General features: G+C 48.0%; 2 protein-coding genes across 4 annotated transcripts in view; both read right to left on the bottom strand.

Annotated features, from left to right (window-relative positions):
• The window catches only part of LOC136996518 (SUN domain-containing protein 3-like), a 390,273-nt gene that overhangs the window by 77,571 nt on the left and 286,350 nt on the right, over positions 1 to 26,352 (bottom strand). The gene's annotated exons all lie outside the window — the stretch shown is intronic.
• On the bottom strand, positions 6,044 to 6,850 carry LOC136996507 (olfactory receptor 12D1-like). The gene has a single exon (XM_067317433.1). The coding sequence runs from the start codon at positions 6,848 to 6,850 to the stop codon at positions 6,044 to 6,046; it is 807 nt and encodes a 268-aa protein (XP_067173534.1).

Below are 26,352 nucleotides of genomic sequence, written 5' to 3'. Positions count from 1 at the left end.
AACTGCAAAATCTATGTGGGAGAGGATTGGAAGGTAGTTGACTGCTGCTCAGCCCTCCTGGTTGACTTCCAAACTGCTGCAAGACATTGCAGTGGAGCTTCCACACCCATGCCAGAAAGCTGCAATGTGTGAATACTCTCAGGTCACATGTTTTTAGTACCTAGACAGTAGAAACAGGCTGATCAGTACCATCACACTACTGTTGCGTGTTGAATGTATAAATGTTTGTAGCTTCACAATTACTGCCATATATTGAGTGTATCTTATAAAGAGCTTATATTGTGGTGGTAGTCATTTAAGTTACTTAGCAGCAATTTTTTTATAATTAAACTGTAGATGTGTAATTTACAAGTTTAGGAGTGTATGTATTGCTTCCCATATCCTAAATTGAACCACAGCTCAGCTGGTCTGGGCCATTTACTCAAGCTACATTATCACATTAACTGCCATAGACAGAATGGTGCAGACTTAGCAATGGATACACTGATTGAATAGGCTTTACCTATGGAATGATTAGAAAAGGCCACTCACTTTTCCTGACCATAGATGGGACGAGACCTGAGCAGCTGCTAATTGGCAGAAACTGAACAAAATTCAAAAGCAAGCAGAGACCTCTGAGGATTGTTAATAGCTCTGGGGTGAGGAGCAGGGGGTGCCAGTTCTTCGCCATGATATTGTTAAGCCTCTTGTAATCTATACAGGGCCGTAGTCTTCCTCCCCTCCTCCTGCATGAGGAGCCAGGAGGAGAGGTAGATAAACCACTGTGCCAGATTGTCCTTGAGGTATCCTTTGATGGGCTGCTAATTCAAGGTGGCAAGGCATCTCCTTTCTTGGGATCAGGTCAATGTGCAGTCTTATGTGTCATAGAGTGGTAGCATTTCTTCCACCTTCTTCTCAAAGACATCTGTAAAGTCACTCATAGTGTTTTGGAGGGAGTAGGGCAGTGACTGAGGCAGAGGCCGAGTTACAGTCCTGGGGCCTGGGTGATTCAGGGTGGCAGGCTGTGGGGCTTGGCAGAGCTCTGGTGGTGCAGGGATCTTGGTTCTGAGGCTGTGTGTGGTGAGAACAGAGCCATGGTCTGTAGGTGTCATACTTGGCCCAGTTAGCGTGCAATTATGTTCCTTGTTTTTTGTTTTCCAGGGGGGTGTTGTAGGGCTTTTGGAATCAATCAAGTCCATGGCAACCATGCAGCCAGGGAACTGCTCATAGAGTGCAGAGCCAGGGTCGTGGGAATCTCTGGACCAACTCACAAAGGTGCTGTGGTGGGGGACACAGTCATAGGATGACCCTATAGTAGGAGAAAGCCTCACAGTCACAGCCCCTGGTACTCACAGGTGACTCAAACCACCTTGATGTCTGCTGGAAGGGCAGCACAGCTGGGCACAAGGAATTGTGCCGATTTCTGGAATTCACAGAAGATAATTTCTTGGTGAAGGTGACTGATGACCTGACTAGGAGAGATGCTTTGTTGGACCTGATACACTGGAGGGCATGGCTGCTATTCCGAGGGACCTTGACAGGCTGGAGAAATGGGCTAACAGGAACCTCCTGAAATGAAGGAAAAGCAAATGCTATGGCTCGAATCTGGGTGGAATAACACCATGCAACAGTGCAGGCTGTGTCCAACTATCTAGTAAGCAGGTTTGCACAGAAAGATCTGGGGATTCTGAAAGACAAGAGCTTGAAAACAAGTCTGCAGTGTGTCTCTGCAGCAAATGAAAGCCAACCACACCTTGGGTGTATTAGTAAGAGTGCAGCCAGCAGGCCCAGAGGGAAGTGATCCTTACCCTCTCTTTAGTACTTGTGAGAATACCTCTAAGCATTGTGTCCAGTTTTGGACTCCCCAGTACATGAAGGACATTGACGTACTGGAGCAAGTCCAGTGGAGGCTCTCAAGATGCTCAGGGGACTTGAGCACATGATGTACAAGGAGATGGTGAGGAAACTGGACTTGGTCAGCCTTAGGAGGAGAAGGCTAATGCAACACCTTTTTGCTCTCTACAGCTACCTGATCAGCGGATACAGAGAAGACAAAGCCAGGCTCATCTCAGATCTGCACGGTGATAGTGCAAGAGGTAAGGGACACAAGTTGGAACATGGGAAATTCTTATTAAATGTATGTTTTTATTTAATTTGTTATTATTGTTATTATTATTTACCATGAGAGTGGTCAGATACTGGAAGAAGTTCCCCAGAAAGGTCATGGAACCTCCATCCTCAGATGTGTTCAAGACTTAACCAGACAAATCCCTAACAATTTCATCTTCTTAGACCTGCTTTGAGGAGGGGTTTAGACTAGATGACTTCTGGGGGTCTCTTCCAATTATTCTATGATTCTAAGATTGCAAATGCTTTGAATCAATAACATCTTCTTCTACTATTTTGTGTGTAGAACACCAAAGTGTTAACATTGCTGTAATGTAAGTTACGTGGTAGCTAAATGCTCAAAAAGAAGGTATTTATTTTCTCCAGGCTTAAATGGGAGATTCATCCATCCCAAATTAGATTTCTAGCGTATAGATATCTATACCAAAACTTGTATTGCCTTTGTGCAGGTAATGGATAGAACTGGTCATATCTCAGGTGTGATTCATCTCCTGAGGTAGGGGTGGGCTTTGCAACCAGGTTCACCTATCTGCATTTATGTGTCCACAGGATATGTGTGCACATGTGAGCTATCCCTCCAAAGCTCCTGTTACAGTACATGGAAATCTATGGCTCAATTTATTTGACCACACATAGGAATCTTGTACCATCAGGGAGGCCCCCAGGTCTTCTGTCTGACCTCCAGTTTCTGCTCCACAAGCCAAGGGTCTGCCTTCTGTTGTACTTACCATCCCCTGGAGATACTGTATGGCATCTCAGGTGTCACAAGAAAAGTGGGTCTAGGCATGCGGCAAGTCCTCTTTCATTTGTAAAATGAACTTGAAACAACAACACCAGCTGTGGGAGTGTGTATTGGAGATGTCTGAAGGTAAGGGAGATGGATCCTTTAGGAGTCAGTCTCCTGATTCCTGCTGGAGCGAGGGTCTGCTCTTCTGAACCTAAATCATAAAAACCCTTCCTGCAGTAAGTGCAAAAGGAGAAACACTTTGAGGACAATTCACACTCTTCCGTCACCCCCAACAAATACCTCTTTTAAAATGAGTCTTAAAAGAGGGCAGAAATTTTTCCTCTTTAGTTTTCTTCTTCACTGAATGAAACACACTACAGTGTTTTTCAAACACAGAATACATGTAGAACTACTCCCATTAATGCTTTTTACCTGACTTTTAATCTGTTATTCATTTTTCTAGGTGCAATTTGTGACAGAAAATGAATGAGGACATTAAAACTAGGTCAGGAAAATCATCCTACTGGCATTTGGAAACCTTTACAAATGTCAATACCTCTCTTTCTAGTGTTCCTCATGATTTACATTGTGACCATGTCTGGGAACATCCTCATCACTGTGCTGTTTGTGGCTGATTAGCACTTTCATAACCCATGTACTTCTGCTTGGGAAATCTGCCAATGTTCCACTGTCATGCCCAAGACACTGGCCAGTTTCCTGAGCGGAGAAGAAAAAAATCAATGTTTTTGGCTCAGAATTATATGTTTTAGTTTTCTACCGGGTGCAAAATCTTGTTGCCTGTTGGCAAGGTCTTTGTGCTTAGGATTAGCAAATAGGCAAAGGATTCTATTATGAAGCTTGCATGAGTGAACAACGCTGCTTCAACTAGTAACTGTGTCTTGGCCATGTGGTTCTTTAGATATTGACATAATGGTATCTGAATGACATAATGGTATCTCCAATGCACAAGTCAACTTTCTGTGCCCCACCCCCTTACAAAATTGTAATTTTGTTGCGGGATGTTATAAAGCCGCTGCCTCCAGCAGGCTCTGGGACCCAAGGATTCCTGTCTGGTCACTGGAGCCCAGCCTGGTGCACTGAGGGGAGGCCTCTCCATCGCAAGCACAGCTGCTGCTCTCCTCTTTGCAAATTCAACCAGTAGTGAGGCTGAGTGTGTATCCCAGACACATGCACAGACACCCACAGACACACAGACACACAGACACACAGACACACACACACACACACACACACACAGCAGATTAAGGGACAATGCAAGCACTCTGTCCCCCACCCTCACAGCTATTGCCAAGGTACACGGGCACTATGACCTGTGATCCCTGCTCCAGCTGCTGGCACTGAGACCCTCACTCCACTCACCCTGGCCACCCTCAGTAGCTGTTTTTCAAGTACGCTGGCCCAACAACCCATGGTCCTGCTCCGGTGACTGATGCTAGGACCCTCTCTTGCCACAGTTACTGGCACCACAGACACAGGAGCCATTATCACCTGAGGTCTGACTCCAGTTTCTGGGCCCAATACACTCACCCTTGTCTCTCCACCTAGATCTTACAGCACTCACAAATGGGATATGAAGACTTGAGCTATAAGAAAAAAACGTGAGTCCTGCTTAAGGTGGATTGGAAAGGCACCTTTAAAACTACTGCAGAAGGTCAATATCTTGAAGGGTTAAACAATCACAAAGTCAATCTATCTCATGGACCATGCTGCACCTCCACAGGCTTGACCTGAGTGTTCAGTCAGCAGCTAAAGGCTGGTTACATCTTCCTGCCTGTACCTGTTGTTCCACGTTCTACCCAAATACTAAAGACAGTGTCTTGGGGATCACTCAGCTGGCTGGTTTGATCCCAGATGTGCAGGCTGGAAGGCTGCATAGAATTACCCACTCCCAATATAGCATTATTTGATCTGTAGAGCTTAAGGAAGGTATTGATAAAGATTTTGAGAGACTGTGGGTGGCAGCTGAGTGTAGCAAACATGAGACCATCGATTTTGGATAAAACAGTGATCAAAGTGGTCCCAGTCACACGTGAAGAGGGCGAGGTGGTCTTAGAATGGGAGATCCCTCTCCAAAAGTTATCTTCCCAAGTCTACAGAATTGGAGGAAGGAGGAATTTGTGAAATGGTCCAAGCTACATTGTCAAGGTTGTGGTATTTCAAACTTTGGAACTGACACTATCAGTAATGCTGGGCAGTAAAGTTATAGAGGCATTCCCCATAGGAAGCTTGTAACTGTGTTGTAATTATGAGCCAGTGTAAATGCTACCAGGGAATTCCTGGCTAGAGGAAGAGGGGAGACCCTAAAAAAGATTGGCAGGCATTGTTCGGTGGAGAGCAAAACTTGCTCCCGTATTATTGTCCTGCTGTACAGAACGTCCATATTAAGAGACACAATGTATTATGTGAGTTATTGGCAAATGAAATTGCCTACGCAAAGGTGTCTAGTACCATCTCAGAGGCCCTAGGATATCTGACATCCATACAGGGCTGGTAGATCTGGTATAGGGCCTATGGGAGACTTATGCCTTTCTGGAGCAGCAGAGAGACACCAGCTGAGATGATACCCAGAGTATTTCAGGCGGCATGGCATACATGCCTGTATATGGCCAACTGAATCCCACAGAAACAACTGAATCCCTCCCTGTTTATCGGCTTTAGGATAAGATGAATCATGCGTCAACAATTTCTGACAGCTCTGACTGGGGGTTGGATTCAGCTGCTGAAAAGAAAAAGAAAAAAAAGCAAAATCAAGTGACTTTGTGGGTAAATCACTCTAATAAAGGTGTTTTTATTGAAGTATCACTCTCTGGAGCTGCTTCTCTTTTCCAGTTGGATGAATGGGAATGGCTATTCCATGAATATATGCTCATCTTTTAGCACTGCTACTGCCCAAGATAGGAGAGATGAGACCATATCCAGTACGTAGGGTATTTCTGAAGGGACCCAGGAAGTTGGCAGTGAAATGCAGATTTCTGCACAACACATTCTTGAGCCAAAAGCTCCTCTCATTGCATTGTCCATTGCCTACTACCCCACACAAGCTGCAAGGCAGAACATTTTCTGTGCTAGAAACTCTCTGGAGAAAAGTCTTCTCTTTAGAGCACGCTTCACCTCCACATTCCTCAGGGTGTAGATCAAAGGATTGAGGACTGGCGTGACAACATTATACATAAGCGTGGCTATCATTGTTCACCTGGGTGAATTCCCTAAGGAAGGTGGCACATAGTTAAAAATAACAGGGACATAGAATAAGGCCACTACTATGAGATGGGAGATGCAAGTGGAGAAGGCTTTCCTCCTGCCCTCCTTGGACTGGACTTTCAGTCGGAGGAAGGAAAAAATGTACAGGTAAGACAAGAGTGTGAAGACAAAGGTGCCTATTGCAAGACTCCCTGTGATGATGTTGAGAAGGTTCAGGTTGAGCTGGCTGCTACTGCAGGCCAGTCTCACCAGGGGCTTGATGTCGCAGAAGTAGTGCTGGATGTGGTTGGGGCCACAGAAATGGAGCCGGGAGGTCATGACTGTGTGCATCAGAGCATGAAGGAAGCCAGTAGTCCAAGTGCCTACAGCCAGCAGCAGGCAGGCCTGTGGGCTCATGATCAGGGTGTAGCGCAGGGGGTTGCAGATGGCCACAAAGCGGTCATAGGCCATGATAGCCAGGAGGAAAGCTTCGCTGCTACCCAGGAAGTAGGAGAAGTGGAGCTGGCTTAGGCAGCCAGTGTAAGAAATGCCCTGGTGCCCCGAGAGGAGCCCAGCCAGCAACTTGGGCACGGTAACTGTGGAGAAGAAAATATCTAGACAGGAGAGGTTGCAGAGGAAAAAGTACATGGGGGTGTGTAGCCGGGGTTCACATACCACCACTATCATGATTGCCATATTCCCCAGCAGGGTAGAAAAGTACAGCAGTAAGAACAGCACGATCAGGAATTTCTGTAGCCCTTGAACATTGCTCAGGCCAAGGAGGATGAACTTCCTCACCTCTGTCTGGTTATCCATCCCTGCAGGGAAAGAGAGAATCACTTAGCAGTAACTTCCTATCTTTCTGTCCTCAGCTGCTATATCCATTTCACAGCCTCCTCTTCCATAAGATGCATCATCAGCTGATGCTGCCTGAAGAATGGAAGAGATCAGATACTGAGTCTGGAAGGGGACACAAAAGGATTCCTTGATTTCCCACCCCAACTGTTTCAACAAATACTGGAACTGTTGTAACCTATGTGGTCAATGCTGATGCTGGAACTGCCACCTGTGTACCAGCTCACTGAAAGGAATGGCGTGTTTGAGAATAGTGAGAAAAGAAAATAATGAGGAAGAAAGACAGGCAGGCAGGCAGGCAGGCAGGAAGGAAGGAAGGAAGGGAGGAAGGAAGGTTGGTTACCTAATGTTTACATGAAGATTGCTCTGAAATCCTGCAGGTTTTCCTTTTTTAAATCAAAGAAGGGTCCTCTAATATGGTTTCTTCATTCCAATTCCTAGCTGAATAAACTGTATCTCTCCCGAAGCTGAAAGAACTATAGTAGTATAGTGGCTCACATATAATACACTGCTTTCAAAGAGGATTAATTCTGAAGAGCTGTTCAGTGGAGTCAGAAAACCTTTATACAGTACTCTCTGCCACTGAAACAATATCACATTTATTTCCAGCAAAGGAAAATTTCTGTCTCTCTGATAACTCCTCTTGGGATCAAGCCTCTGAATCTTATGGGACTTCAGTTCTGAAAACATCAAGGCATAGCGTCTCAGGGACACAGAAATCTAATGATGCTGTGGGGAGTTGAACTGATCACTGATAAAATAACAGTTAGTTTTCCTCTTCTTCTAGCCACATCCTGTTAATATTGGTAATGATTATTTGTACAGCAAACTCTCATAAGCAGGAGGAAGGTGTAGAATCCAAAAAAAAAATTGAAATACGCAAGGTTATAACACCTAATTCTCAGAAAGACTAACAGTTTTAATGGAGAATTTTCCAACAAGTTTGTTACATCTTTTTGAAATTCCCAAGTATAATAAGTTGAATAGGTATCATGGCTTCATTGGACCTGACACAAATACGCAGTTGACCTCTGTCTCTGACTTAACATCTTTTGCTCCCTTTATAGTCCTTATTTTATGTATTTATTTATTTATGTATTTTTAACTTCTAAAGATGGAGATAACAAACTATGATGATTTTTTTTAAGACCTCAAATACCTAAAAATAGCACCCGATAAGGCAATAGTAGACACATGCATTCAGGGAGCATTTTCAGAATATGTATGCTTCAGAGATGAAGCTGATATAAGATCTCGTACCCATGACTCAGTCCATTACCTGAACACTTGTACTGGAACCATTGTTCTCAGCGCTCTTCTGTGCACAGGATAGCTAAGATGATTAAGGCTATGAAAAGGTTTTAGGATTACTCTGGTGATATCTAAGCATTTCTCTGTAGTTTCTCATTCAAAACTTCAGCAGACAACCTCTGATAACATACATGAGACTATTTATGTGTGAATATTTTAGTTATATACAGGTGCTTGTTGCTAGTCGGTGGTACGAATGTATATGATACGCATGAAGGCAAACGGGAACTTCTTAGAATCATTCAGAAACTCAAATCAGCTCTAGAAGCAGGAATGCAGTGTTGTTTCAGAGGTCCTAGCACCTGAGTGTAATTCAGCTTGACAACCATCAATGCCCTCAGGGTGCCAAAGGTGTTTACAGCCCCTGACTCCTGCTGCACATAAGTGCCTGTAAGCAAGCATCTTCATGTGGTGAAGTTTTTCCATTCTCACAATGGCACAGTGCAACAAAACCTCAGTGCCTGGAATAGCATCCTGCCAGTCACCTGTGAATGCTTCCATGGACAACAGTGCCATTACATTGATATGGGCATTCATATGCACTGAGACTGCATTAAGGCTTCCTGGATATCACAATGTGACCGCAAGGCAGGCAAGAGAGGGTCGGATACTGGTGGAAAGAGACACTCAAGGTTCATAAGGGGCTAAACAGGATAGGTTTAATAAAGGACTTACTTACACTACAAGCTGCATGGGGAGCCCTGGGAACTGCGAGGAGGGGTTGCCAATGGGAGGCTGCTGGAGGCATGGGTCGGACGCAGGAGTCAGATGTCCAGGCAGAACTTGACTCGTTGTTCGTAAGGGCCCCTTAAATCTACTAGAACTGTTTCCTTATCTTAGCCGTGCTAACCTTGAGTAGCTCCTGCCCGGGAAGCAGCTAGACGTTGTTGACAAAATGGAATATGCATGCCTGGCCCTGATGGGAATTTGGTCAGTGTGTAGTTCCACATGCTGGGCCTGCTACCACACACTCTGACGGTCATTGACTCCTCGCCAGATCTTCCGCAGGTGTTCTCACTACACACAAGAATCCTCCCCATGACTTGTATGCCCTTTCTTGTCCTCAGAGAAGAGAGAGAGAGAAGAGAAAAGAGAGAGACAGAGTGAGTGATTAAAGGAGTAGCGTCAGGCAGAAAAGTCACTAGTGGGATTTACAGGTGAACCGTGTCAATGAAGAAGCAGTGGTTGTGTTGTGTAGCAAGGGGCTGGGAAGGAAGCCGAAGTAAGAGGGAGAATTATGAGAGAGAGCAAACATTGGTAAGGAAAGCTGAAGCAGTCTGGTTTCTAAGAACAGACAGGGCTGGCCCAGACCTAGGAAGCAGGGAGGTGGTGTGAGAGGAATGAGGGAGGAGGGTTAGCAGAAGGGACCCACACAAAGCAGGACACATGCTGACATGCTTGCTCCAGCCCAAGAAAAAGCCTACATCTCCTTCTCCATGCAGAGCAGTGGCTAGCCATCCTTCTAGGCTTGTGTATATAAAGACCCAGGTCCAGCTACAGGGACTTCAGTAATGACCTCTATGCCATCAGGTATTGCCTCCCTGTAGATGCCTCTTGGGACTCTAGGGTCTTGCAGCAAAAGGATCTGCTACTGCTGTCCTCAAGGTGCAAATCCGCACTGTGCTTAGCATCCCAACCATCGTCCCCTTCCAGAGCATGGCTGCATTTACCACTGGCCTCAGCCAAGCCAGCCTTTCCAGGAACTTAGAGCACTTTGCTGAAGCACTTGCACAGAACATCAGTGATGGTCTTGGAAACCTCTGAGGATGGAGACTTCACAACCTCTCTGAGAAACTTGTTCCAGTACCTGACTGTTCTCACGTTGAAAAAGTTTCTCCTTATATCCAGTTGGAAGCTCTCTGGTTTCAACCTATGACCATTGTCTGTCATCCTCCCGCCATGCATCACTGTGGAAAGCTTGGCTCTGTTCTTCTCAAGACTTTCCTGAAAGCGCTGGATGACCGTTATTAGGTCCCCCCACTCAAGCTGCCCGTTCTCCAGGATGAACAAGCCTAGTTGCCTCAGCCTCTGCCCATGGGACAAGTATTGCAGCTCCCTGGCCATCTCAGTGCCTCTCTGCTGAATTTGCTCCAGCTGATCAATGCCTTCCTTGTATCAGGGGGTCAAAACTGGGCACAGTATCCTTCATGTGGTCTAACAAGTGTTGAATAAAGGGAAATAATCACCTTCCTTGATCTACTGGCTATGCCCCTCTTCACACAGCCCAGCGTGCTGTTGGCCTTCTGCACCTCCTGGCACACTGCTGGCTCTCGTTAAGCTTGCTGTCCACTAGGATCTCCAGGTCCTTCCTCAAAGAGCTGCTGCTCAGTGAGTAAGTCCCCAGCCTGTGCCGTTGCAAGGGGTGCTGCCTTTCCAGGCACAGGACTCTGTGTTTGTCTTTGCTGCATTTCATAAGGTTCCTGTTGGCCCATTCCTCTAGCCTCTCCTGGTCCTTCAGAATGGCAGCTCTGCCCTTAAGCATATTGCCTGGCTGCCCTTGAGAAGCGTGCATTCCATGACCTCCTCCAGATCACTGATAAAGATGTAAAGGAGGACAGGTCCCCAGATAACCCCCTGCACTACTCCACTCATTACTGGCTTCCAAGTAGAGTACAACGCACTAACCATGACCCTCTGAGTGCCATCATCCAACCAGTTTTTACCAATTAAGTTGCCCACCTATCCAGACTGTAACGTCCTAACTTGAATACAAGAAGAGACCGTGTTGTGGGAGACAGTGTTGAAAGCCTTGCTAAAGTCAAGGTGGATGACATCTATTGCTCTTCCTGCATCCATAAATCTAAGCATGTCATCATAGAAGGCTATCAGGTTGGTCAGGCATGATTTATGCTTGGTAAATCCATGCCGATTGTTCCAAACTACCTTGTTATTCTTAATGTGTCTAGAAATGTGTTCCAAGAGGCCTCATTCCATGATTTTCCCAGGGACTGAAGTCTGAATATTTTTGTCACAAACTTGTATGAGGGCAGGGCATGGCATCCCCATTTGCTGGAGGTGAAAAGGAGGATGAGGTGTGTGTGGGTGTGAGGGAAATGGGGGGACAAATCTTGTCCTTGTGTATGAGGGGATCAAGCATGTCCAGGGGAGCGTGCTTGTGTGGAGGGAAAAGGGGACCAGGCATGTCCATGGTGGTGGGGTGAATGGGGGTGGGGCATGTCTGTGTGCTGGGGGAATGGTTCATGTCTGTGTGTGAGGGGAACTGGGACAGCACATGGGTATGTGAGGGGAATGGGGGACAGGGCGTTTCTGAGAGGTAAGATTGAGGAGACAAGGTGTGAGTGGGGAATGGGGTGGGGTGGGGCTTTCTTGTTGGGAGGATGAGGAGCATGTCAGTGTGTGAGTGGTGCATGTCCTTGTGCAAGGCGAGAGAGAGGGAACATGACTGAGGGGAACGTGGTATGCGTCTGCATGGGGGAATACAGGGACAGGTTGGGGAGAGGGGGTTATGGGTGAACTGTGGTGTATCTGGGGATTGTGGCACACTTGTAAGTGAAAGGGGCATGAGGGTTTGGGCATGTTGATGAGAGGCATGGGGAGAAGTACTTGGGGAGCATGTGTATATGGAGGATCATTTGGGAACCATGTCAGGACAGTAGGGATGTGTGAGAGAGACCTGCTGTGGAGAATACAGTATGTTGTGAATGAAAGAGAAGAGGAAGCATGTAAATGGTGGTCCAAGAGAAGATGGGAGGACCTGATATGGGAGGCTGTAGGGACGGGGAAGTGAGGGAACCATTGTGGGGCATATGGGGCTAGGGCAGAAAAAGGTGGGGAGGGGCGTGTGCACACACCATGTGGGGATGTTTCAGAGTTGTGGCAGAGGAAAGTTTGTGCATGTGTAGGGTGGGAGTCTGCACACAGGGGTACCCTGCATGGAATAGGTCTGGATTGTCACAGGGGAAAGAGGGCATATTCGTGTATTTGCATGTGTCTTCTCACTGCATGGATGTGGTGGGGTTGAAGCAGAGAAGGGAGTTGTGTGCAACAGGGATGTAGGGGCCTCACGGAGAGGGATGTGTCTTGGTGGATACAGCAGGGAAGGGGTGGACCAGAGCACACCTTGCCCCTGGATAGGGTTTCCCTCCTCCCTCCCAGTGCCTGACTTTCACTTTCATTTTCTATCTGAGCCTTGTCTCCCAGAACAGGAGGAGAGAGGCTGGCCAAGGACACAACAGCATAGAAGGCAGGACAGGAGCCAGGGCAGAGCAAAGCTGCTGCAGCCCAGAGAGGTGAAGGTGAGTCCCTTTCCCCAGTTCCTTCCCTCCATCCTGCTATGGAAGCAGTTAGGGGCACTCAAGCTGGGGAATGACTTTTTTTCATCCCAGCAAGCTGCAGGTGGGGATAGAAACAAGTCCAAAGTTGCTGCTCTGGGTTTGCCCTGAGATGGAGCAAGGGGAAGAGATGGCTGGGGCCCTGTGCTCAACACCCCTAGTCTTTGCATGCAAACCCCTTCTCCTAAGTGCTCAGCCCCTGAGTTTGGACCCCCTTACCCCGTAAGCCATTTGTTTGTGGATTTGCAGCTCAGCTCTCAACTAGCTAAGCTCCCCTAAGCTTCAACCATGTGTCCTAACCTATCCTTTGCTCCCTGCTGGTGTGTGTTCTGGGAGCCTCTCTCCCATCATTCCTCTTGTCCTAGGTCCCTGCCTGCAGCCATTGCTCTGTTACCCACCCTTGTTGGCACTCTTCTTTAGCCACTCAGCAAACTAGCAAAGTTCAAATCTTTGTTTGTGGCATAGTGTGGAGTGCTGTCCCCATCACCTAACGGAATGTAGCAGAATTGGGCCTTTAAGCCCTGGGCTTTTAGAAGCTGAGCTGAGCATTTCTGTCGTGAGACAAATGGGAAGGGGCTCTGCACCTCTGCTCAGTGCCAGCATTGCTTCCATGGCAGCGTTTGCAAGAGGGCAAGAGGAAGAGGTGGGTCAGAAGGAAGTTGTTGCAAAGAATGTTTTGCTTGGAAAAATGAGGTAGGATGAAAATGAGTGTTCCTGTTTGGACTGTGGGAATCCACACCCTGTTAACCAGCCTGTCTCGCTGTCCCCTCTGCTGGCTGTGTTTGCCATGAGCAAAGGCATCTGGAATCTGCATGGCAGTGCCCATTTGCCTGATTGAGACAACACAGAGGCAGGGGCTGGTGGTGCAGCAGAAGATCCTGCAAGTGCTGTCAGAATTCCTGCAGCCTGTGGTGGTAGTGGCCATCACAGGGCTGTACTGCACTGGAAAGTCCCACCTCATGAACAGGCTGGCTTGTGAGAGGATGGGTGAGAGAGGTGGTGAACCGCACAGGTCCCAGCTCTGGATAGCCAGGGTGCCTGTGTTTTCTTGCTCTCTATCTAACACTGTTGAGCCCCTCGCGCGCTCTCCACAGGGTTCTCCCTGGGCTTCACCATGCAGGCCCATACCAAAGGTATCTGGATGTGGTGCATGCCTCAGCCCTGCTGGCCTGGACACACTCTGGTGCTACTGGACACTGAAGACTGGGGTGATGTGGAGAAGGTGTGGGAGAAGCAGAGACTTCCTTTTGTGGCGACAGAGCACTTTGTGGAAGCTCTCAAGGGCCCAGCCATGTGGCAGGACTCAAGGTGTTCTCATTGCCTGCACTGGTGTGCCAGGAAGAGACAGAGGCTGTGGGGAAGGAGGCTAGTGCAGAGCTAACTGGATAAAGTCTTCTGGCTGATGGAGTCCCTCTTGGCATCCTTCACCTCTGCCTTTGATTGTCAGAGCCCTCATTCTGCCTGGGATCCTGGCTGTCTGCAGGCTACTGGAACCAGTCTGTGGGTGGACCCATGCTGGTTGGTGGGACACCCCTTCTCCCCAGGCACTCTCCCTCTCATTCTGGTTCTTTGATTACTGAGCAGCCGTTAGGCTGGTGGACCTTCTGATTTTCTTGTACTGGTGAGCTGAGGACTGGACACAGCATTGCAGAGGTGGTCTCACCAGTGCTGAGTAGAGGGGAAGGATCACTTCACTTGACCTGCTGGCGACACTCTTCCTAGTGCAACCCAGGATGCTGTTGGCCTTCTTTTCCACAAGGGTGCAATGCTGGCTCATGTCCAGCTGGTCATGTTGGATGTGAGCCAGTTGGATATGTTGTCCACCAGGACCCCCTAGTCCTTCTCTGCAAAGCTGTTTTCCAGACAGTCAGTCCCCAGCCTGTCCTGGTGTATGGGGTTATTTCTCCCCAGGTGCAGGACTCTTCAATGCCCTTTGCTGAGCTCCATGACATTCCTGCTTGTCCATTTCTTCAGCCTGTCGAGTTCCCGCTGAATGGCACCACCACCATCCGGTGTATCAGCCACTCCTCCCAGTTTTGTATTGTCGTCAAACTTGCTGAAGGGTGAACTCTGTCCCATCATCCAGGTCATTAAAGATGAGGTTAAACAGTACTGGACCCAGTATTGACCCTGAGGTAAACAGCCGCTGACTGCTCTCCAGCTGAACCATAGAACTGTAGAATGGTTGAGGTTGGAAGGGACCTCTGGAGATCATCTAGTCCAACCACCCTGCTCAAGCAGGGTCACCTACAGCACCTTGCACAGGATCGCATCCAGATGTGTTTTGAATATCACCAGAGAAGGAGACTCCACCACCTCTCTGGGCAACCTCTTCCAGTGCTCTGTCACCCTCACAGTCAAGAAGTTTTTCCTCATGTTCAGATGGAATTGTCTGTGTTTTAGTTTGTGCCTTTTGCCTCGCGTGCTGTCACTGGGCACCACTGAAAAGAGTCCGGCCCCATCCTCTTGACACCCTCCCTTCAGATACTGGTACACATTGATAAGATCTCCTCTCAGCCTTCTCTTCTCCAAGCTAAACAGGCCAAGCTCTCTCAGTCTTTCCTCATAAGAGAGATGTTCCAGTCCCCTAATCATCTTTGTGGCCCTTCGCTGGACTTGCTCCAGTAGTGCCACATCCCTCTTGTACTGGGGAGCCCAGAACTGGACGCAGTACTCCAGATGTGGCCTCAGCAGGGCTGAGTAGAGGGGGAGAATCCCCTCCCTCGACCTGCTGGCAACACTCTTCCTCATGCACCCCAGCATACCATTGGCCTTCTTGGCCACAAGGGCACATTGCTGCCTCATGCTTAACTTGGTGTCCACCAGCACTCCCAGGTCCTTCTCCGCAGAGCTGCTTTCCAGCAGGTCAACCCCCAACCTGTACTGCTGCATGGGGTTATTCCTCCCCAGGTGCAGGACCCTGCACTTGCCTTTGTTGAACTTCAGGAGGTTCCTCTCTGCCCAGCTCTCCAGGTCTCTCTGAATGGCAGCACAGCCCTCTGGTGTATCCGCCACTCCTCCCAGTTTTGTATCGTTGGCAAACTTGCTGAGGGTGCACTCTGTGCCTTCATGCAGGTCATTGATGAAGAAGTTGAACAAGACTGGACCCAGCCCTGACCCCTGGGGGACACCACTAGCTACAGGCCTCTAACGAGACTCTGTGCCACTGAGCACAACCCTCCAAGCTCTGCCTTTCAGCCAGTTCTCAAGCCACCTCACTGTCCACTCATCTAGCCCACACTTCCTGAGCTTGTCTATGAGGATGTTATGGGGGACAGTGTCGAAAGCCTTGCTGAAGTCAAGGCAGACAACATCCACTGCTCTCCCCTCATCCACGCAGCCAGCCATTCCATCAGAGAAAGCTATCAGGTTGGTTAGGCATGATTTCCCCTTGGTGAAGCCATGCTGACTACTCCTGATCACCTTCTTGTCCTCCACATGCTTGGAGATGGCCTCCAGCATGAGCTGCTCCATCACCTTTCCAGGGATGGAGGTGAGGCTGACTGGCCTGTAGTTGCCTGGGTCCTCCTTCTTGCCCTTTTTGAAGACTGCAGTGACACTGGCTTTCTTTCAGTCATCAGGCACCTCTCCTCTTCTCCATGACCTTTCAAAGATGGTGGAGAGTGGCTTAGCAATAACATCCGCCAGCTCCCTCAGCACTCGTGGGTGCATCCCATCGGGGCCCATGGATTTGTGGGTGTCAAGTTTGCTTAAATGATCTCTAACCCACTCCTCCTCAACCAAGGGGAAGTCTTCCTTTCTCCAGACTTTCTCTCTTGCCTCCAGGATCTGGGGTTCCTGAGGGCTGGCCTGAGCAGTAAAGACTGAAGCAAAGAAGGCATTCAGTAATTCTGCCTTCTCTGCATCCTTCATCACCAGGGCACCCACGGCATTCAGCAAAGGGCCCACATTTTCCCTAGTCTTCCTCTTGCTACTGATGTCTTTGAAGAAGCCCTTCTTGTTGTCCTTGACATCTCTAGCCAGATTTAATTCCAAATGGGCCTTAGCCTTCATCGTCGCATCCCTGCATACTCTGACAATGTTCCTATATTCCTCCTAAGTGGTCTGTCCCCCTTTCCACTTTCTGTATACTTCCTCCTTCTGTTTCAGTTTTGCCAGGAGCTCCTTGCTCATGCATGCAGATCTCCTGCCCACTTTACTTGACTTCTTACTCATAGGGATGCACCGCTCTTGATCTTAGAGGAAGTGATGCTTGACTATTATCCAGCTCTCTTGGACCCCCCCTTACTTCTAGGGCCCTAACCCATGGCATTCCTCCAAGTAGGTCCCTGAAGACGACAAAGATTGCTCTCCTCAAGTCCAGGGTTGCGATCCTACTTCTTGCCCTGCTGCCTCCTCGCAGGATCCTGAACTCCACCATCTCATGGTCACTGCAGCCAAGGCTGCCCACAACCTTCACATCTCCAACCAGTCCCTCTTTGTTTGTTAGTACGAGGTCCAGCAACGCATCTCTGCTCATTGACTCCTCCACCACCTGTGTCAAGAAATGATCCTCACTGCTCTGCAGGAACCTCGGGGACTCTTTGTGCCTAGCTGTGTTGTCTTTCCAGCAGATATCAGGGTGGTTGAGGTCCCCTATGAGAACCAGGGCCTGGGGTCATGAGGCTACTTCCAGTTGTGTGTAGAAGGCCTCATCGACTTCCCCTTCCTGATCAGGTGGCCTGTAGTAAACACCCACAACAGTGTCACCCATGCTAGCCTGCCCTTTGATCCTTACCCATAAGCTCTCGACTCGCTCTTCATTCACCCCTAGGCAGAGCTCGATACATTGCAGTTGCTCTCTCACATAAAGAGCAGCTCCAGCACCTCACCTTCCTGGCCTGTCTTTCCTAAAAAGCACATAGCCATCCATGACAGCATTCCAGTCATGTGAGCTATCCCACCATGTCTCTGTAATGGCAATGAGATCATGGCCCTGCGACCACACACACACCTCTAATTTTTCCTGTTTATTCCCCATGCTGCATGCATTGGCCACTTCCCTAGATGCCAGGGAGCTCCAGGGGTACTCAGAACTGAAGAGGAAGCTTTGGAAGGCCCCAGTACATGGCAGTGTGGAGAATGCAACCAGGAGTTCAAGACAAAAAGTGGCCTCTCACAGTACAAGAGACTCGTGCACCCACAAAGTAAAAATAGAGAATGAATTGAGCTATCTTGTCCTAAGGAAAAGGGACTGAATGGTATGCACAAAAGCTGCTGGATGGAGGAAGAGACGACTCTATTGATGGAGTTGGAACAGAAGTACAAGAATGTGCGTTGTATAAATAACGTGATCATGGAAGATTTGCCTGCAAAAATGGCAAAACAGATCAGTGATAAAAGACGCCAGCTCTTGGCAGGTGCAAGTGGACTGGCACTGCTGAAGAGAGTGGAGCATCTGTGTGAAAGAGATGTACCAGTTGAGAGAGGGAAAGTAGAGGGAGTGAAGATGGAATATAGAAGGAAAGTAGCTGATGACTGGATTTGAGCCAAAACCCTTTCTTCCAGCCAAAGGGTTGCATTTGAGAGGGCTCTGGAGGATGGCAAAGATATCTGGGATAGCATCAATACGTGATCAGAGGAGTGGGTGTCACAGCTGTCAGGGCATGCTGCTGCAGCCAAATTTAAACAACTACAAAAACACCAAGCTGGACCCACACCTGTGAAGGTGGAGAGGAGGTGGATGAAGAACAGGATGGTGAGACAGGGCCTGTCCCTGAGATACCAGTGGCTCTTTGAGATAGACCGCAAGAATCTCACTGGTACCATTTTGGATAACATCAAAGCACGGAAGTGCCCCCTTCCGATGAATGAGCTGCATTGCTCGTTCAGAAAGAAGTGGGAAGAGGAAGGCCCCTTCATAGGCTTTCCATGGTGCTGGACCTGCGGACAACTGTTCATTCAGGAAAATGATCAACCCAGGGGAGGTGAGGAAGATCATTGCAGAAATGAATAAGAACTCCACCCCTGGCTGGATGGCCTGTGCCTGAGGGATGTTATGAGGAAAGATCCTCAAGGTAGCCAACTGGCTGATTTTTTCAACCTATGCCATCTGGCTGGGAAGATCCTGGATGGGATCAAGGAATGCAGAACTATTTTAATACTGAAATCCACTGATCCGCAGAAACAAGAGGACATCAACAGCTGGCAGCCCATTACCATCTGGTCGATATTTTTAAGATTGTCCTCCTGGATATCCTAACAGCACAGTTGCGATGGGCATGCCTAATTAACAGCCGCCAAGGTGGTCCAGCCCGGTTGAGAGTCACGTTGAGGCCTGGGAAGGCCTGTCCCCATAACAGGGGCCCCGCTCGCCGCTCTCCCTGTTGCACACAACATCCCTGTCACACACAACTCCCTTCTCTGCTTCAACCCCACCACATCCCCCCACCACATCCATGCAGTGAGAAGACACTTGCGCACACATGAATACGCCCTCCTTCCCCTGTGACAATCCAGACCTATTCCATGCAGGGTAGCCCTGCGTGCAGACCTCCAACCCACACATGCACAAACTTTCCTCTGCCACAACTCTGAAACATCCCCACACCGTGTGCACCCCCCCCCCACACACACACACCTTTTTCTGCTGTAGCCCCATGTGCCCCACAATGGTTCCCTCACTTCCCCGTCCCTACAGCCTCCCATATCAGGTCCTCCCATCTTCTCTTGGACCACCATTTACATGCTTCCTCTTCTCTTTCATTCACAACATACTGTATTCTCCACAGCAGGTCTCTCTCACACATCCCTACTGTCCTGACATGGTTCCCAAATGATCCTCCATATACACATGCTCCCCAAGTACTTCTCCCCATGCCTCTCATCAACATGCCCAAACCCTCATGCCCCTTTCACTTACAAGTGTGCCACAATCCCCAGATACACCACAGTTCACCCATAACCCCCTCTCCCCAACCTGTCCCTGTATTCCCCCATGCAGACGCATACCACGTTCCCCTCAGTCATGTTCCCTCTCTCTCGCCTTGCACAAGGACATGCACCACTCACACACTGACATGCTCCTCATCCTCCCAACAAGAAAGCCCCACCCCACCCCATTCCCCACTCACACCTTGTCTCCTCAATCTTACCTCTCAGAAACGCCCTGTCCCCCATTCCCCTCACATACCCATGTGCTGTCCCAGTTCCCCTCACACACAGACATGAACCATTCCCCCAGCACACAGACATGCCCCACCCCCATTCACCCCACCACCATGGACATGCCTGGTCCCCTTTTCCCTCCACACAAGCACGCTCCCCTGGACATGCTTGATCCCCTCATACACAAGGACAAGATTTGTCCCCCCATTTCCCTCACACCCACACACACCTCATCCTCCTTTTCACCTCCAGCAAATGGGGATGCCATGCCCTGCCCTCATACAAGTTTGTGACAAAAATATTCAGACTTCAGTCCCTGGGAAAATCATGGAATGAGGCCTCTTGGAACACATTTCTAGACACATTAAGAATAACAAGGTAGTTTGGAACAATCGGCATGGATTTACCAAGCATAAATCATGCCTGACCAACCTGATAGCCTTCTATGATGACATGCTTAGATTTATGGATGCAGGAAGAGCAATAGATGTCATCCACCTTGACTTTAGCAAGGCTTTCAACACTGTCTCCCACAACACGGTCTCTTCTTGTATTCAAGTTAGGACGTTACAGTCTGGATAGGTGGGCAACTTAATTGGTAAAAACTGGTTGGATGATGGCACTCAGAGGGTCATGGTTAGTGCGTTGTACTCTACTTGGAAGCCAGTAATGAGTGGAGTAGTGCAGGGGGTTATCTGGGGACCTGTCCTCCTTTACATCTTTATCAGTGATCTGGAGGAGGTCATGGAATGCACGCTTCTCAAGGGCAGCCAGGCAATATGCTTAAGGGCAGAGCTGCCATTCTGAAGGACCAGGAGAGGCTAGAGGAATGGGCCAACAGGAACCTTATGAAATGCAGCAAAGACAAACACAGAGTCCTGTGCCTGGAAAGGCAGCACCCCTTGCAACGGCACAGGCTGGGGACTTACTCACTGAGCAGCAGCTCTTTGAGGAAGGACCTGGAGATCCTAGTGGACAGCAAGCTTAACGAGAGCCAGCAGTGTGCCAGGAGGTGCAGAAGGCCAACAGCACGCTGGGCTGTGTGAAGAGGGGCATAGCCAGTAGATCAAGGAAGGTGATTATTTCCCTTTATTCAACACTTGTTAGACCACATGAAGGATACTGTGCCCAGTTTTGACCCCCTGATACAAGGAAGGCATTGATCAGCTGGAGCAAATTCAGCAGAGAGGCACTGAGATGGCCAGGGAGCTGCAATACTTGTCCCATGGGCAGAGGCTGAGGCAACTAGGCTTGTTCATCCTGGAGAACGGGCAGCTTGAGTGGGGGGACCTAATAACGGTCATCCAGCGCTTTCAGGAAAGTCTTGAGAAGAACAGAGCCAAGCTTTCCACAGTGATGCATGGCGGGAGGATGACAGACAATGGTCATAGGTTGAAACCAGAGAGCTTCCAACTGGATATAAGGAGAAACTTTTTCAACGTGAGAACAGTCAGGTACTGGAACAAGTTTCTCAGAGAGGTTGTGAAGTCTCCATCCTCAGAGGTTTCCAAGACCATCACTGATGTTCTGTGCAAGTGCTTCAGCAAAGTGCTCTAAGTTCCTGGAAAGGCTGGCTTGGCTGAGGCCAGTGGTAAATGCAGCCATGCTCTGGAAGGGGACGATGGTTGGGATGCTAAGCACAGTGCGGATTTGCACCTTGAGGACAGCAGTAGCAGATCCTTTTGCTGCAAGACCCTAGAGTCCCAAGAGGCATCTACAGGGAGGCAATACCTGATGGCATAGAGGTCATTACTGAAGTCCCTGTAGCTGGACCTGGGTCTTTATATACACAAGCCTAGAAGGATGGCTAGCCACTGCTCTGCATGGAGAAGGAGATGTAGGCTTTTTCTTGGGCTGGAGCAAGCATGTCAGCATGTGTCCTGCTTTGTGTGGGTCCCTTCTGCTAACCCTCCTCCCTCATTCCTCTCACACCACCTCCCTGCTTCCTAGGTCTGGGCCAGCCCTGTCTGTTCTTAGAAACCAGACTGCTTCAGCTTTCCTTACCAATGTTTGCTCTCTCTCATAATTCTCCCTCTTACTTCGGCTTCCTTCCCAGCCCCTTGCTACACAACACAACCACTGCTTCTTCATTGACACGGTTCACCTGTAAATCCCACTAGTGACTTTTCTGCCTGACGCTACTCCTTTAATCACTCACTCTGTCTCTCTCTTTTCTCTTCTCTCTCTCTCTTCTCTGAGGACAAGAAAGGGCATACAAGTCATGGGGAGGATTCTTGTGTGTAGTGAGAACACCTGCGGAAGATCTGGCGAGGAGTCAATGACCGTCAGAGTGTGTGGTAGCAGGCCCAGCATGTGGAACTACACACTGACCAAATTCCCATCAGGGCCAGGCATGCATATTCCATTTTGTCAACAACGTCTAGCTGCTTCCCGGGCAGGAGCTACTCAAGGTTAGCACGGCTAAGATAAGGAAACAGTTCTAGTAGATTTAAGGGGCCCTTACGAACAACGAGTCAAGTTCTGCCTGGACATCTGACTCCTGCGTCCGACCCATGCCTCCAGCAGCCTCCCATTGGCAACCCCTCCTCGCAGTTCCCAGGGCTCCCCATGCAGCTTGTAGTGTAAGTAAGTCCTTTATTAAACCTATCCTGTTTAGCCCCTTATGAACCTTGAGTGTCTCTTTCCACCAGTATCCGACCCTCTCTTGCCTGCCTTGCGGTCACATTGTGATATCCAGGAAGCCTTAATGCAGTCTCAGTGCATATGAATGCCCATATCAATGTAATGGCACTGTTGTCCATGGAAGCATTCACAGGTGACTGGCAGGATGCTATTCCAGGCACTGAGGTTTTGTTGCACTGTGCCATTGTGAGAATGGAAAAACTTCACCACATGAAGATGCTTGCTTACAGGCACTTATGTGCAGCAGGAGTCAGGGGCTGTAAACACCTTTGGCACCCTGAGGGCATTGATGGTTGTCAAGCTGAATTACACTCAGGTGCTAGGACCTCTGAAACAACACTGCATTCCTGCTTCTAGAGCTGATTTGAGTTTCTGAATGATTCTAAGAAGTTCCCGTTTGCCTTCATGCGTATCATATACATTCGTACCACCGACTAGCAACAAGCACCTGTATATAACTAAAATATTCACACATAAATAGTCTCATGTATGTTATCAGAGGTTGTCTGCTGAAGTTTTGAATGAGAAACTACAGAGAAATGCTTAGATATCACCAGAGTAATCCTAAAACCTTTTCATAGCCTTAATCATCTTAGCTATCCTGTGCACAGAAGAGCGCTGAGAACAATGGTTCCAGTACAAGTGTTCAGGTAATGGACTGAGTCATGGGTACGAGATCTTATATCAGCTTCATCTCTGAAGCATACATATTCTGAAAAAGCTGCCTGAATGCATGTGTCTACTATTGCCTTATCGGGTGCTATTTTTAGGTATTTGAGGTCTTAAAAAAAATCATCATAGTTTGTTATCTCCATCTTCAGAAGTTAAAAATACATAAATAAATAAATACATAAAATAAGGACTATAAAGGGGGCAAAAGATGTTAAGTCAGAGACAGAGGTGAACTGTGTAGTTGTGTCAGGTCCAATGAAGCCATGATACCTAGTCAACTTATTATACTTGGGAATTTCAAAAAGATGTAACAAACTTGTTGGAAAATTCTCCATTAAAACTGTTAGTCTTTCTGAGAATTAGGTGTTATAACCTTGCGTATTTCAATTTTTTTTTTGGATTCTACACCTTCCTCCTGCTTATGAGAGTTTGCTGTACAAATAATCATTACCAATATTAACAGGATGTGGCTAGAAGAAGAGGAAAACTAACTGTTATTTTATCAGTGATCAGTCCAACTCCCCACAGCATCATTAGATTTCTGTGTCCCTGAGACGCTATGCCTTGATGTTTTCTGAACTGAAGTCCCATAAGGTTCAGAGGCTAGATCCCAAGAGGAGTTATCAGAGAGACAGAAATTTTCCTTTGCTGGAAATAAATGTGATTGTTTCAGTGGCAGAGAGTACTGTATAAAGGTTTTCTGACTCCACTGAACAGCCAGAACTCATCCTCTTTGAAAGCAGTGTATTATATGTGAGCCACTATACTACTATAGTTCTTTCAGTTTCGGGAGAGATACAGTTTATTCAGCTAGGAATTGGAATGAAGAAACCATATTAGAGGACCCTTCTTTGATTTAAAAAAGGAAAACCTGCAGGATTTCAGAGCAATCTTCATGTAAACATTAGGTAACCAACCTTCCTTCCTCCCTTCCTTCCTTCCTTCCTTCCTGCCTGCCTGCCTGTCTTTCTTCCTCATTATTTTCTTTTCTCACTATTCTCAAACACGCCATTCCTTTCAGTGAGCTGGTACACAGGTGGCAGTTCCAGCATCAGTATTGACCACATAGGTTACAACAGTTCCAGTATTTGTTGAAACAGTTGGGGTGGGAAATCAAGGAATCCTTTTGTGTCCCCTTCCAGACTCAGTATCTGATCTCTTCCATTTATGAGGCAGCATCAGCTGATGATGCATCTTATGGAAGAGGAGGCTGGGAAATGGATATAGCAGCTGAGGACAGAAAGATAGGAAGTTACTGCCAAGTTATTCTCTCTTTCCCTGCAGGGATGGATAACCAGACAGAGGTGAGGAAGTTCATCCTCCTTGGCCTGAGCAATGTCCAAGGGCTACAGAAATTCCTGTTCATGCTGTTCTTACTGCTGTACCTGTCTAACCTGCTGGGGAATATGGCAATCATGATTGTGGTGATCTGTGAACCCTGGCTACACACCCCCATGTACTTTTTCCTCTGCAACCTCTCCTGCCTGGATATTTTCTTCTCCACAGTTACCGTGCCCAAGATGCTGGCTGGGCTCCTCTCGGGGCACCAGGGCATTTCTTACACTGGCTGCCTAAGCCAGCTCCACTTCTCCTACTTCCTGGGTAGCAGCGAAGCTTTCCTCCTGGCTGTCATGGCCTATGACCGTTATGTGGCCATCTGCAACCCCCTGCGCTACACCCTGATCATGAGCCCACGGGCCTGCCTGCTGCTGGCTGCAGCCAGTTGGACTACTGGCTTCCTTCATGCTCTGATGCACACAGTCATGACCTCCCAGCTCCATTTCTGTGGCCCCAACCACATCCAACACTACTTCTGCGAAATTAAGCCCCTGGTGAGACTGGCCTGCAATAGCAGCCAGCCCCACCTGGGCCTTCTCAACATCACCACAGGGAGTATTGCGGCAGGCACCTTTGTCTGCACACTCTTTTCTTACCTATACATTTTTTCCTTCCTCCGACTGAAAGTCCAGTCCAAGGAGGGAATGAGGAAATCCTTCTCCACTTGCATCTCCCATCTCACAGTAGTGACCCTACTCTATGTCCCTGTTATTTTTAACTATGTGCCACCTTCCTTAGGGAATTCACCCAGGTGAACAATGATAGCCACGCTTATGTATAATGTTGTCACGCCAGTCCTCAATCCTTTGATCTACACCCTGAGGAATGTGGAGGTGAAGCGTGCTCTAAAGAGAAGACTTTTCTCCAGAGAGTTTCTAGCACAGAAAATGTTCTGCCTTGCAGCTTGTGTGGGGTAGTAGGCAATGGACAATGCAATGAGAGGAGCTTTTGGCTCAAGAATGTGTTGTGCAGAAATCTGCATTTCACTGCCAACTTCCTGGGTCCCTTCAGAAATACCCTACGTACTGGATATGGTCTCATCTCTCCTATCTTGGGCAGTAGCAGTGCTAAAAGATGAGCATATATTCATGGAATAGCCATTCCCATTCATCCAACTGGAAAAGAGAAGCAGCTCCAGAGAGTGATACTTCAATAAAAACACCTTTATTAGAGTGATTTACCCACAAAGTCACTTGATTTTGCTTTTTTTTCTTTTTCTTTTCAGCAGCTGAATCCAACCCCCAGTCAGAGCTGTCAGAAATTGTTGACGCATGATTCATCTTATCCTAAAGCCGATAAACAGGGAGGGATTCAGTTGTTTCTGTGGGATTCAGTTGGCCATATACAGGCATGTATGCCATGCCGCCTGAAATACTCTGGGTATCATCTCAGCTGGTGTCTCTCTGATGCTCCAGAAAGGCATAAGTCTCCCATAGGCCCTATGCCAGATCTACCAGCCCTGTATGGATGTCAGATATCCTAGGGCCTCTGAGATGGTACTAGACACCTTTGCGTAGGCAATTTCATTTGCCAATAACTCACATAATACATTGTGTCTCTTAATATGGACGTTCTGTACAGCAGGACAATAATACGGGAGCAAGTTTTGCTCTCCACCGAACAATGCCTGCCAATCTTTTTTAGGGTCTCCCCTCTTCCTCTAGCCAGGAATTCCCTGGTAGCATTTACACTGGCTCATAATTACAACACAGTTACAAGCTTCCTATGGGGAATGCCTCTATAACTTTACTGCCCAGCATTACTGATAGTGTCAGTTCCAAAGTTTGAAATACCACAACCTTGACAATGTAGCTTGGACCATTTCACAAATTCCTCCTTCCTCCAATTCTGTAGACTTGGGAAGATAACTTTTGGAGAGGGATCTCCCATTCTAAGACCACCTCGCCCTCTTCACGTGTGACTGGGACCACTTTGATCACTGTTTTATCCAAAATCGATGGTCTCATGTTTGCTACACTCAGCTGCCACCCACAGTCTCTCAAAATCTTTATCAATACCTTCCTTAAGCTCTACAGATCAAATAATGCTATATTGGGAGTGGGTAATTCTATGCAGCCTTCCAGCCTGCACATCTGGGAT

Source organism: Apteryx mantelli, unplaced genomic scaffold (genome assembly GCF_036417845.1).
Source record: "Apteryx mantelli isolate bAptMan1 unplaced genomic scaffold, bAptMan1.hap1 HAP1_SCAFFOLD_40, whole genome shotgun sequence".
Classification (NCBI taxonomy): domain Eukaryota; kingdom Metazoa; phylum Chordata; class Aves; order Apterygiformes; family Apterygidae; genus Apteryx; species Apteryx mantelli.
Note: the sequence above shows the minus strand (reverse complement) of the source record. Positions and strands in the feature narration are given on the sequence as shown.

Bases quoted from the DNA above. Each gene is read 5' to 3' on its own strand.
- LOC136996507 (XM_067317433.1), bottom strand. From the start codon at position 6,850: ATGGATAACCAGACAGAGGTGAGGAAGTTCATCCTCCTTGGCCTGAGC.